The sequence below is a fragment of the Magnolia sinica genome, chromosome 18 (genome assembly GCF_029962835.1).
Source record: "Magnolia sinica isolate HGM2019 chromosome 18, MsV1, whole genome shotgun sequence".
Lineage (NCBI taxonomy): Eukaryota > Viridiplantae > Streptophyta > Magnoliopsida > Magnoliales > Magnoliaceae > Magnolia > Magnolia sinica.
In genome coordinates, this window is record NC_080590.1 from 13,204,451 (window position 1) to 13,217,899 (window position 13,449).

Below are 13,449 nucleotides of genomic sequence, written 5' to 3' on the forward strand. Positions count from 1 at the left end.
TGGATCAAACTAGTTCAGTGACTCAAATACTTTGATATTGATGTTGCTCAGTAAGTGTTTGATGAAATGACTTAACGAAGTGTTATGTATATGAAATAAATACCTTTTTTTTTTTCTTGATTTTAATGTTTCATAGGGAGTGTTTGATAAAATACCTGTAAAATCGTTGCTGCTGTTTTACGTGAGAATTTGAAGGTATAGTTCATATGTTTATGGAAATCACAGGCGAACTCAGCTCGATCCTGGCTCAAACTTGGCTCGAACTGGCCCGATCTGCTGATCCAACCGAACCGAGCTGAACAATCAGGCTCGAGGACCGATCCAAGCCGAATTCGAGTTGGGGTTAGCTAGTGGCCGAGTCGAGTCTAAGCTATGCCAAGCTCAACTCGGTTCAGCTCGTGTACACCTCTAGTTGGGATTGAACACGAAAAGCTCTTGGTCCGACGTAAGCTTTGGATCAAGCTGATATTTATGTTTTCCCTTCAGAGTGGTCTACGTGACCTTGTGAACAGGTTAGATGGACAATAAACATCACAGTTGGTTGACCCTATGGGGTCATTGTCCCATTGTGTGATCCAATCTAGCGTGTGATCTGCTTTCTTTTTAGTCTTACATCTTAAATTGATCTTTCAAAATGGATGGACGACTCAGGATAAAACACGTATATTACTTTGGGGCCAACTAGCCCCAATAGGCCCGTCCGTCTCAGGCTACTGGTGGGGTATACCCCAATCCGCGCCTTGGTGAAAACATTTGTTAAAATGGGGTTATTGGATATTTTTCATTTTTAAACTTGATAAATGTCCTCAATCGCAATGTTCGGGTAATTAAATAAGCGTAATTTTTGGACCATGATACATCCAAATTGAAAACAATAATTTGAATTACTTGGATTCTAAATATGCCATGTCTAAGTAATTTCCAAGTGTCTGCGTATCATCCATCACACTCTGCCAGAGTAACAAAGACTCTCTCCTCTTAAACCCTGCAGTCCAAAACCCTAGAGACATTACAGAAAGAGAGACATTACAGAAAGAGAGATGGCTGGGCGAACAGGATCGCTTTCAAGGACTCTTCTCTCCACCGCAAGATCTTCGTCGTTCCGCTCCGCCCCACCACTTCCCCGCCTCCGCCCTCCTCCTCCCCTCGCCGCCCCTCGGCCCCCACGTATCCGTCTCTCCTTCGTCAATCCCAGGTAAAAAAGGAAAGAAAAAACCCCATTTCCCCCTAATTTTTAGCATTTTGACGAAAACTCCCATCTTTATTTCTCAAAATGACCAGGTCTCTTGGGGAGCTTGGGTGCACGCAGTCGCTCCTTCCACTTCACAGCGTCGTGGCCGCAGCACGCCTCACATCGCACCTGTCGGTCGATTCGCGCGCTTGTTGCGAGCTGTCTCAGGGTACCCTCCCCCGCACTTGTCAAGATCGCTAGTATTCTCTTTGTGAGTCTTTATTACTGTTCCTAGGAACCACGCCCCTTCCGTTCCGGTGCACCGCTGTCGTAGAAAATAAAATGGGGAGTTTTATATGATACTGAGGCGGGTGTATGACGCTTGATACGCAGGCGCTCAGAACTTGTACACGTTGCATACATTAACTCAATTAAACCGATTAAATTGTGGGACCCACTATCATTAAATTGTTGAACAATCCTAACCTCTGATTCATGGACATTTGTTTCTTGAAATAGGAGCATTGGATTTTTTATTTTATTTTTATTTTTTCATTTTCGACCATTCCTTAAATGTCCACCAATCAAATAGTCAGTTAATCAAACAAGCATAAATTTTAATTTACAATGCATCTAAAATGGGAACCATAATTTGGATAGTTTAATTTGACTTTTGCCATATATGCAATTTCTAATTTATTTCTAACTGCCTGTGTATCATCCATCACACAGAGTATTAAAGTTTTTCTTCAAATAAATATACTTCTATTTATCTGTGTGTTGTTGTTGTTGTGTTATGATGCTTGTGTTGATGTTGTGAAGGGTGTTCTTGCTAGGCTCTTTTAAATTCTTTTGAAGTTTCATTTTAAAAAATCTTTTCAAGTTTTAAATGGGATTGGGATTGATAGGGAGGAATGGAAAAGATCGGTGATGTGAGAGAGAGGGCTGGCATCATTTGGACGCCGGAGAGAATGGTGTTGCGGCTTCAAGCATTGTAGGTTTTCTTTGTATTTTTGTTTTTTTGGTTGCCATCTTTTTGATAACGTTAAAGTTGAATCATGGAAGATTATTATTATTATTTTGGGTGGTTAATGACAAAGGTGTGAGGAAAGGAAAATAAAACAGAGAAGAAGTGGTTAGAAAAGGTGGGAAGCTTGGGCCTGTTACTGTGTGTATTTTCCGCCATTTTTAAAAATGGGTTCAACCCATCCTCCATATACATTGAATTTTTATACATCAATTGTGGTTTATCAAATCATAGTTTTGATGGATAAAGTTACACTGATCATGCAAGCTTTACCATTTGATATTGGCTGTTGAGTTAAAAAATAAACTATTTTGACCATCAATATGGTGCCTACCAATTGGATGGTTACAATTGTTCGAGTAATGAGATTTTAGGACATGCTCCACCCACAAAGAGGCTGGGGTTTGGATGGCATGGGTTGACATACATCCATGCCATATGTTTGGTGGACATCAATACCATTTATTAAATGTTGGAAAATACACATAGCAGTTGAGCCCTTGAATATTTTTGTACTGATCTTAACTCCACCACTTGCTGACCTTGAATTGCTGGGAGAAAGGCTAAGTTGATGATTTTCCTTTAAAAGAGAAAGGCTAAGATGATGATGATGATTAATCTTAAGTTCTTTACTCCACTGCACCTATTATTTCCTTGTATCTAGCATTTATGCATTGCCACGTTTACTATTCTGGTTCTTTCACTGTATGTTCCATTTTCACCCGAGCTTCATTGCGTTAGAATGTTACGTTCTCGATGTCTTGGTTTGCGCTTGTGTGTGTTCTTGCAGTGGGTACTTTAATCTTTAATATGTTTCTTTATGCTGTAGTTTAGGTATATCTTTCTGGAAATTGAATTGACGTTGGTCCTTTAGCTGACTATTTCTGCATATGATGTTTGAAATCTCATTGTTTGACCACATGTTTAATGGCTTTTAAATTGATGTGTGCTGGTAATTTCTGTGAGACCTGGTTCCTTAAAATACTAGGGTATCTGAGTTTGGTACTTAGATAAAGGTGTCTCTCTTCCTCAAGATTTGAAATCCAACCTACTTGGGTTCTTAACTCCATTATTGTTTTCTTTTTAGAACTTATGGTGAATTGTCTCAATTAGGGACAAATTCATCTTGTGATAGTGTCGAGGTCTCTCTCCACCCCCTTCGGGATTAAATATATACAAGGCGTCAGGGTTTCAGTGAGACACTAATTATGGTGCTCCTCTTCCCTATAGACTTTCGTATGTCCAACCACATCTCTGATCTTGCCTACCCATGTATCCAAATTGATGCAATCCCTCCACTAACCATGGCCATTCACCTATAATCCAATACCCATGCAAATAGGTGGGTGGACCATAAGATCTTAACCAATGGATATCCATCAAGTGCTATTATTATTATTATTATTATTATTATTTAATTATTAATAGTTTAAACGAAAGATCAATGATTAAAAACATTTAATAAAACATTCAAAATCATTTTGTGTGCCAGGCCTAACTAAAATTAATTTGACGGATGGTGCGATCACTAAGATCTAAGCCATAAAAGTGTTCCTAGGAAATTCTGATCCTTTGTAGGATCATATGGACCTCAACCATGCCCTAATGCATGCACCAAACCACACTTTTATATGAGCCAACTAAAGTGTCCTCGTGAGGAGGGCCAAAGCACATTACACTAGGAACTTGAACTCTACATGTCCTTAGGTCTTTTAATTTTTAATTTTTTTAATAACACACCCACCTCGTGTAGACACCCCACATGGGCACTCAAACCAGAACTTCAATGTTGACGTAGAGTGTCTACCACTGAGCCATGCATCGAGACCCAAAGACTAAGGATTAATCAAAGTTGGTATGTACATAAGTTTATCTGGGCGGAATATGATTTGTCTCCTAATCTAGAGACTTGGAGCGATTATCTAATGCAAGTGTCCAAATGGTCTAATAACAAGATTCCATATATGTGAACGTTTACACTCCTATGTGGGTAGCGCAAAAGCAACAACTCATTATTGAGTCCGATGTTGGAGACTTTCCATCCCGACTCATCATTGGTCCGCTTGCAAAGGTTGACCACATAAGAATAACCATAGGGTCATCCTAAAACTTGCGAGGTGTTCATGGACTAACAGGGCACTGAGATCTATGGAAAACAACTCTCCATTGGCGAGTGGCCATTGTGCCTAAACTCAAGTTCCAAAGGACAACGGAGGAAACCCTCTCCTTTAACTCAGGAATGCATAAATGGTTAATATAAATCCACATATATATTTATTATGACATTAGTAACATGTACATACAGGACCCATTGTCACCATAATGGTTAGGATCAACATTAGCTTTTCAGGGCACACGACACTAATGGAGTAATAATTTCACATATATTGTGCAATAGTTGCTGCTATATTGCCTATTTGTGATATTTGCGATGTTTATGCTAGAACCAACATAAATCAGCAAAAAATCAGAAATGTAAAAAGTAAAAACAATTTTTTGTAGTTGTGTTTTAACAACTCCACATGAGTTGTTTTGCATCAAAACATGAATTTTGGTGGAAAAATTGTGATTGGAGAGGGATCTGGAGCATGGTTTTGTCTAATAGTGCATTGTTTGGGTCCCTAAACAATGGATATGTGTGTGACATGATGGATATGTATGTATGTGTGTGTGTGGATGCACACAGAGTAATTTTGAGTTGCTTATTAGTTTTATGTCCTTCAGCTAGATTCTCCTTAATAGGCTGTGCTTTCATCTTTGGTTTCCTGAGTCGCTAATTTGTTTTTAACAGGATCATGAAGATCCTCTTCTGTGGACTTGGTATGATCCTTTATTAGGAGAGGGGGATGGGTTGGCGTTGCCCATATTTTAATATTTTCCCTTGTTCCTGCGATGCGAAGAATACCTTCATTTTGCACCCAACTCCCTTTCCATTTTTATTTTTATTTTTTGAAAAGGGGGCATTGGCCTGTATCAGCCAGCATTGGCCTATACAATTTAGCTTCAGTAGCGATTGATACAATACATTGAAATCAATTTTTAATTCCTGTTCCAGACCTTGGGTAAAAAAGGAAGGTTGATTTTTTGTTTTTTGTTTTTTTTCGTTTGTCTATTTTTTATTTTTTTTTGGCGGGTAGACGACCATAAAACTTTCCAATCTACCATCTAAAAGCTAACCCCATTTTGTTGGGAGAGAAGCTAAGATGATTAAGTAATGTTTTGAATTCTGTGTTATAAGTACATGGCATAATTTTTTGGGAGACGGATCCAGAAGGGAAGCCCGTACATAAAAGATATCCATCTTTGTTTTGAAGTCGTATCTGGTCTGAGCATTGATTGCAATCAACCTATATAATAGACAATTAGATAGCGCTTTATTATAATCAACCTATGTAATAGTCAATTAGATAGCGGCTTTTTGTTTTTTGTGGGTAGCCGACCATAGAACTTTCCAATCTACCATCTAAAAGCTAACCTCATTTTGTTGGGAGAGAAGCTAAGATGATTAAGTAATGTTTTGAGTTCTGTGTTATAAGTACCTGACATAATTTTTTGGGAGACGGATCCAGAAGGGAAGCCCATACATAAAAGATATCCATCTTTGTTTTGAAGTCGTATCTGGTCTGAGCATTGATTGCAATCAACCTACCACTTGCTATAAAAGCTCGAACTGTTAGAGTGTAGCGAATTAATCCCTTTATCTCATAGCCTAGGCCCCACATCTCATGGGTTAGGACCTCGGCCGAACCCCCTTCATGGGCCCCAAATCACATGGGCCGCCCACCCCGAGTGTGTCCCCGCATACCACGTGCTACCTCACTCGAGCCCGATGTGAAATGCGCATTAATCACCCCTGGTAAGGAGTCTCGAACACAAGACCTCCCTCGTGAGCCACAAATCACATGGGTCACCCACCTCGAGTGTGCCCCTGCATCCAACAGGTGACCCCACTCGAGCCCAGTGTGAAAATGCCCCTGCATTAATCACCCTCGGTGAGGAGTCTCGAACACGAGACCTCCCGCTTTGATACCAATTTGATGCAGGACAATTAACCACTTGCTCTAAAAGCTCGAATTGTTAGAGTGTAGTGAATTAATCTCTTTATCTCATAGCCTAGGCCCCACATCTCATGAGTTAGGACCTCGGCCGAACCCCCTTCATGGGCCCGAAATCACGTGGGCCGCCCACCCCAAGTGTGTCCCCGCATCCCACGGGTTACCCCACTCAAGCCCGGTGCGAAATGCGCATTAATCACCCCTGGTATGGAGCCTCGAACACGAGACCTCCCTCGTGAGCCTCAAATCGCATGGGTCACCCACCCCAAGTGTGCTCCTGCATCCAACAGGCGACCCCACTCGAGCCCAGTGTGAAAATGCCCCTACATTAGATGATGATGATGATGATCTGGTCTGAACGTGAACTTATCAAGAAGTAGCATTGTCAGAATCAACCTTAATAGATAGACAATGGTCTGATACGGGCTTGTAACAGTTATAAAGTCAGCCGTTACATCCACCGTTACTGTTATTGAATACCTTGGTTGGGACGTAGCTGTCACTGATTGGAGGAGTAGCTCTAATATCTGCAGAGCAATAACTTGGGTGCAAAAATTGTATGAACCATTCAAATTCAGGGTGGCGCCAGCGATAATGTGACGTTCTGGGAAGATCCTTGGGGCCTGTTTGGACGCCAATTACACTGAAAGTGAGAGCATTCTCTTGGACTGCATGTCCAGGAAAGATCCTGATAATCGATAATATGAAGAAAAGGGGTGTGGGGATCCCCAACAGATGCCCCATATCATGAGGAATCAAATCATGTTTACTTCATTTCAGGGTGGTGATGGATATCTAGAAAGCAGTCGTGTCAAAATGTGGCATCTGATGCATTTTTTGGGGTTTTGTAAAAGATTTGTAAGATGGTTGGTGTAATACTGCTTGGGGCCAAGTGGGCTACCTTTTGTGGACAGTGATGGGCCTAGCTGTGGACAGTGTGGCTGGAAAGTAACAAACATGTGTTTCAAGGGCAAATCCTCACGCATAAGTTCTTTAGTGGAAGCAAGTTTTCGTCTGGTCACAGATTTGGCAAAAGCAGACATGAAGTTCAAACTTCAAAGGTATCTTGTAATCCATTCTGGGTCAAAATTGGATTGAAGTGTTGTAGTTGCGGTTCAAGCAGACAAATTCACACAGCAGCTGGAAAGCCCCTCCTGCAGGATTGTTCAACATAAATTTCATTTGATGTTCATTCAGCAATCTGAGTCCAGCGGTAAGGCATCATCTGCAACAAAAGAGGGGCATTGATTGCTACGTTCTCAGGGTCTGTAGGCATCAGAGATTCTAAGTATGCAGTAGCAACTACCCTTCTTCAAGCCATCAAAATAATCAGTGATTTCAATCTCATCCTGGCAATTGTAGAAGGTAACTAAAGCAATGCCATCTCCTGGGCCAAAACCTGGGGATGCCGATGGAGAGTGGCTGACCTCATTGACGAAGCTTTGGATCTGTGTGTGTCAGCAAATCTCATTCGCCCACATCCTGAGAGAAGAAAATGACTGTGCTGGTGACTTGGCCAAAAAACGAAGTCAGTTGTGCCTCAATGTTGATTGAAGATGATTGATAGAGTGAAGCTTTGCTGTTGTTTTTTGTTAGTTTGCCCCCCCATCGGTTCTATCTGATGTTGGGCCTTTGTAATCTGATTAAGGCATCCCCTCTGTACATCTTCTCCTTCTAGTTAAGTAACAGTTATCCTTCAAAAATAGTTATTGGAGCACTGACAGTCTCACCAGTTTCTCAACTTAAGCAAAGGCCTGGAGAACTAATATTCCCAACAAGCATACATGAAAGAGAAAGGAGCACTATAGTCTCAACCCTCAAATAAGGCTGGCAATGGGCTGGTCCTGGGCCCAAAAAAGCAAATTTTTGAATAGGGCTGCTGTGGGAGCCTGACCCGAATAGTTCAAAATTCAGGCCCTGGCCTGGTCCATTGCCATGCCTACTAAAACAGAGTTTAAATTATACTCTGAAACTGATACATATCGATGTTGTCCAGGAATGATATGGCTCTTTCAGCCTGCATCGGCCCGAAATAGCGCAATACAGCCTGAAATGGGGCAATATGACCCCATATCAGTGGTGAGAGATCCAATATACGAAAACCAAATTTTAAACTCAAACCCTCAAAGCTTCAAAGAGGAGAAGAAATCAGTCCCCCACATTTAACATGTTCAAAACATAACAGTCCCCACACTGGGTGCCTGTCAACAACCCTAGTTACAATCAAGTTCTGCAAAGCCCTTTGATCTTGCATGCTGCCATGTCTCATTTCGTGCAGCATATAGTTGTCACATGTTCGTATTGCTTACTGCCTGTCACCTTCTTGGGGTGGCCTCTAACAAATAGGATGTGTTTCCAACTGTTCACTGAGGGCATGTTCAGGTCAAGGCAAAAGCTATACCAATAGCAATGTCATGGCCTGGGCCATTAGTTCTAACTCTTCAAGTCCCAACATTCCACCTAAGTACTATGTTTGCTGCTGTTAGAGTACACAGGCCCAGGTGTTTGTGTGGTGCATCATAATAAAGTGGAGGGTTTACATTGCTCTGTACAACTTCCTTTTCCAAGACCTTGGCAAATACCATTTGCCTACCTGTGTGTATTAACTCTAGTTTCAGAGTAATTCGGCTGCCATGATTCATGTGTTTATTGATGTGATATTCAATCTATGGTGCAGGTACTTGAACAGCAGTCAGGATGATGCAGCAGTGGTTGCTTTAATGCCAGTGTCAGTTACAATAGGTATCCTGTGGAAGATTTTACAGCTAATTGTTCAGCTGCATAAATAGGAGAAACCATTAAGCGGTTTTGCTCTGTTTTGCTTGCTTTAGAGAACATTTGAAAGTTTCCAATTTGGTTTAATTCATGAGAATTCTTTAGAATTGTGCTCTTGATGTGATTCTTGAGTTGAAACAGGTAGCTGACATTGGTTTAATGCTCGTATGCTAGATATCCAAGCGAAATTATCATTGCGATTTTGGTTAATATCTCCCTTTTATTCCTTTCTTTTGTTCTTTTTTTTTTTGTTCTTTTTTTTTTTTTTTTTTTTTTTTTTCTGCCCAGTACAATATGGTTGTTGAACACAATATTCCTCAAAAGGCCTTTCCACATTTATCACCAGTCCATATGCTGTGCAATGGGTCTTTTGGGGAAGAGCTTTCGAACTGCTATTTTTCCTTCTTTTAAGGGCATACCAATCTATTTGGTCTTATTACTACAAAATGACTTGTATTTGCTGTCTTTTATTTTATTTCTAGGAGTGCTGAAAATGGCTGGATCCTTTTGAGGGTTTTAGAAAGCTCTGATTGATAGGGACACCAGTATTGTGGCTTCGCAAGCCTGTAAGTATTGGTTGTTGGGGTCACTAACCCCATTAGCCGTGGATGCATTGGTCTTCCACTGGTCAATGAGGACTACATATCGATGAACCACCATGAAACTCAATTTTGAGAGTGACTCGGTCTCGATGTGGTCTGGCTCCTTGAATCGACTCAGGGCCCGTGTCATCAACCTGCAACATCTTGAACTTATCACCCTCTTGGGATGGATTTCATTATAAAAAGAGGCAGGTTTTGAACTCTAGAAGACCTCTGGTATAGTACTGACGTCTCTAATCAGCCAGCCAAGAGCTGAATATTTGCTTCTTGAATTATTATTATTATATATTGTATCATAGAACTTATTAAAATATATAAATATTATTGATCTAATTATTAAATATCAAGTCAAAGGCTCATCCATGTCTTCGAGACAACCTGACCTGGGTGGATTGCGAGGGGAGTTGATTTTTCGAACTATGGTGAATTCTTGAGTTGTCCACCTAACCTTGGAGCATTGAATAGGCAAGTACATTTTATTCAGGTCATATACATCTCTCTCATGGATGGTTTGCAGGCGGTGGGACCCTAGTTAGCAAAATCAACCATTTAATACTCATATTTTGAAAGGCAGGCCCAAAAAAAAAAAAAAAACCCACTTTTTTGGGCAAACTGAATTAAACTTGTTTTTTTTTTTCAATAAAACATGTTTTATTCAAAAAGAACTTTTGGGGTAAATTTAATAGAGACATGGATTTATATGAGAATTACTTGAAAAGGAAGGATTTAAGAGAGGCAAAGAACTCTATTCTTCTTTCAATACACATTATCATTCATACATGTAGAAAATTTAATTATTTTAATTCAAGTATACAAGCACAGCCATTTCTTCACCTTTTTTTCTTCTTTTTTTTCGTTGTTGTTTTCAAAGTCCTCGACATATTAAACTGGAACTTTCATTCATGGAATTTTTGGTGTTAACATTTTTTAACCAAATTTTTTTCTGATGGGTACTGTATCAAACATGAACAATTCCTGCACTTTTAATTTATTTTTTATTTTTTTCCAGTACTCCATCGGAAGAGGAGGGAGGAATCGTGGCATGATTCAACCATTCAGTGCTGGTTTCATGATGACATAGACTTTGTCACGAATAATTGAAAGCTATGGTAACATTTTGAGGCCGGCAAGTTATTAGGAAAACGGTAGCATGTTCTCTTTGTTTTGCAATGGTTAGGAGTAGAGCTGTACACGAGCAGAGTTAGCTCGGTAACTCGCTCGACTCGACTTGGCTTGAAATGAGTTTGAGCCGAGCACGAGCTGATTTTTGGAGCTTGAAATGAGTTCGATCCAAGCATGAGCTTGACCCTGCTCGACTTGAATAGTACTCGAAATCTACTCGACTCAGCTCGACTCAGTACAGGGACCAGGGTATATATAGCCTTCTAATTTTCAAAACAAAAAACCCTAACTCCATCGTTCATCCCAGTGCCCGTTTAAAAAAAAATAAAATAAAATAAAAATTCCTAACCCACCCTCATCCTCTCTCAGCCATCCCATTGGCCATCCAGCCCATCCCATCACTGGTTCCCCTCTTGTGCAGCCCATCTGTAGGACCATCTGGGGTTGTCCCATCCACGCCGACACACAAGACGGCTGTGATCAGCATCCGGACAATGTCATCCATCCACTTCATCTGTTGCCACAGAGACCCCTTTTTACCCTTCGCCCCATTCAAATTCACATCGCTCCCATCTTCCCTAAAACCCAGTTCATCTTCATCGCTTGTGCTGTTATGATTAGCAGCAACAACAACACTACTAATGCCCATTCCTTTACTGCAATTCACAGAAATGCCCTTCAGGGCGATCGTGTGGTCAGTTTCAAGACCCGTTGTCATTCCCATCACATGTACCTGACAGGATAGATGGTGCTGCGGATTCCAATGAAATGAAGGGTCCAGATCTGCTCGAACTTGGCTCGAAATTGACTCGAAAACTTTGCTTGAACTCTGCTCGAACTCGGACGAGCCAAGCCAAGCACGAGTTGGGACTCGAGCACGAGTTGGGCAATACTTGGCTCGACTCGTGTACACCTCTAGTTAGGAGGTCTTGTTGTTCTCTTTGTTTTGCAATGGTTAGGAGGTCTTGTTTATCAGAGATTCTATGTTCCATGATGTTTTGGGAATCAAACCACTTTCGTTTTCTTTTCAAAAAGTAGCGTAGTAGCCCACAACATTCGTCGATGCTTTGCACCAACGATAACCTCTTGTGGAGATGACGTTAATGGCTCTCTGCTGTCGGTGTTAAAGAGGAATTTTATGATATGATAGTCTAATCGGGTACGATGGATCATCTATAGTGCAAATCTTATGCACCGGTCCGTCACTACGGACTCCGATTGCCTAGTTGTAGCACACAACACCGGCGTCTATAATCTGCTACTGGAAAAGCCGTGGGCCCCACCATGATGTATGTGTTTAATCCAAGCCGTTCACCCAATTTGCCAGCTCATTTTAGGCAATGAGCCCAGAAATGAGGCAGATCCAAATCTCAGGTGGACCACGCCACAGGAAACAGTGGTGATTGAACACCCACCATTAAAACTCGCACCATTCAAGTAATCCTAGCCACTGATTGATGACTTTGTAAGAACACATCTACATGGTAGAAGAAGAAATTCAAATTCAATGGGCAGAAGATCTGATTTCTTGCCTACGGCCCACCCAACGGTGGCCTCAACAAACGAGCGGACAAAATCTCATACATGGGTACATCGTGGATGAGCGGTTGATAACTAAGATGATGGTGATTTTCAAAAGGAACCAGCCCTGCGTTATTCTTAGGGATAGTGGTTTTCAAAAGGAACCAGCCCTGCATTATTCTTAGGGATAGTGGTTTTGGTCAGCATCGCATCAGTGGTTATCCAAAGTCGCTTCTAAATTAAATGAAGGGGAAAGGGACCCCAAGGCCCAAGTCACTTGCAAGATCTTGACAGGTGAACTGCTAAAAATTGAACTGATGGGACCATTCTATCCATCCGTTAGGCTGTTATTTTCTCTGCAGGATCGGAGTATTAGCATGCATACTAGAGAGGGTCATCAGATGATAAATCTCTATAATACTACCATCAATATGATTTGTTCAGTTCAATCTACAAATATTGCTAATATTTTAGATGCCTAATCCGATCGTTAGATGACTTAATCTACACACGTGTGAGTGAAGTCTCACGTGCAACTAGATGGAAAGAAAAGTTACAGTCCAAGTAGCACATAAGCATTTATCTGTCAGCTATAAACAACATGCAATCCATCTTGAAATGTTGGCCTCACCACGAAGAAATACCTGATGCAAAAATCAGGCAAATCCACTGTAGAAAAGCATGGTTGTGGCCCATCTGATGAGTAGAACGGCTGGATTTTTGCGATTATTAGATCAACCTTTTTCACGGATTGGATGTCACACAAACATGACAAGTAAGCAGTTGGCAACTGTGCATTAACTTAGGAGGTCCTTCAATTGAATGAGCTTTTCGGGGGAAGAAAAAGAGAAAGAGAGAAAAAGAAGGATAAGGATAAGGAAACGTAGAAATACCATTTGAAAGCAATAATCTAAAGTACGATCCTTTTGAAAAAGCATAAAGATTTAGCACAACTTCATCCCCAACCTTTTTCTTTCCTCAACATTAAAAAATTATTTCATTTCTTTCCCACTTTAAAAAAAATAAAAATAAAAAATTTATTTATTTATTTTTTAAAATCTTAATGTCATTTTCAGGTTTTCTCCTGGGTTTGTAACAATTTGTTTTTTCTTGCCTTCAAAGAAGAAAGGTTACACAACAGAGTACCATACCATCTTCCCCACCAGCATGTCAGTT

General features: G+C 40.7%; 1 protein-coding gene across 7 annotated transcripts; it reads left to right on the top strand.

Moving 5' to 3' along the window:
• The first annotated feature begins 1,024 nt into the window (after window positions 1-1,024).
• LOC131233171 (protein NONRESPONDING TO OXYLIPINS 2, mitochondrial-like) lies at window positions 1,025-11,786 on the top strand. Of its 7 annotated transcripts, XR_009165108.1 has the most exons (6): window positions 1,025-1,195; window positions 1,282-1,442; window positions 2,080-2,165; window positions 8,931-8,995; window positions 10,640-10,809; window positions 11,676-11,786. XR_009165108.1 is itself a non-coding variant. In XM_058229784.1 (3 exons), exons 1-2 carry the CDS (start codon window positions 1,041-1,043, stop codon window positions 1,430-1,432), a joined length of 306 nt encoding a protein of 101 aa, XP_058085767.1. In that variant the 5' UTR covers window positions 1,025-1,040; the 3' UTR covers window positions 1,433-1,442; window positions 8,931-9,238. The 7 variants fall into 7 exon arrangements, 2 of the variants coding, with proteins under 2 accessions (XP_058085767.1, XP_058085769.1); XR_009165107.1 differs by lacking the exon at window positions 2,080-2,165; XR_009165110.1 differs by lacking the exon at window positions 2,080-2,165 and having other exon boundaries at window positions 1,282-1,400.
• The last annotated feature ends 1,663 nt before the right edge of the window (window positions 11,787-13,449 follow it).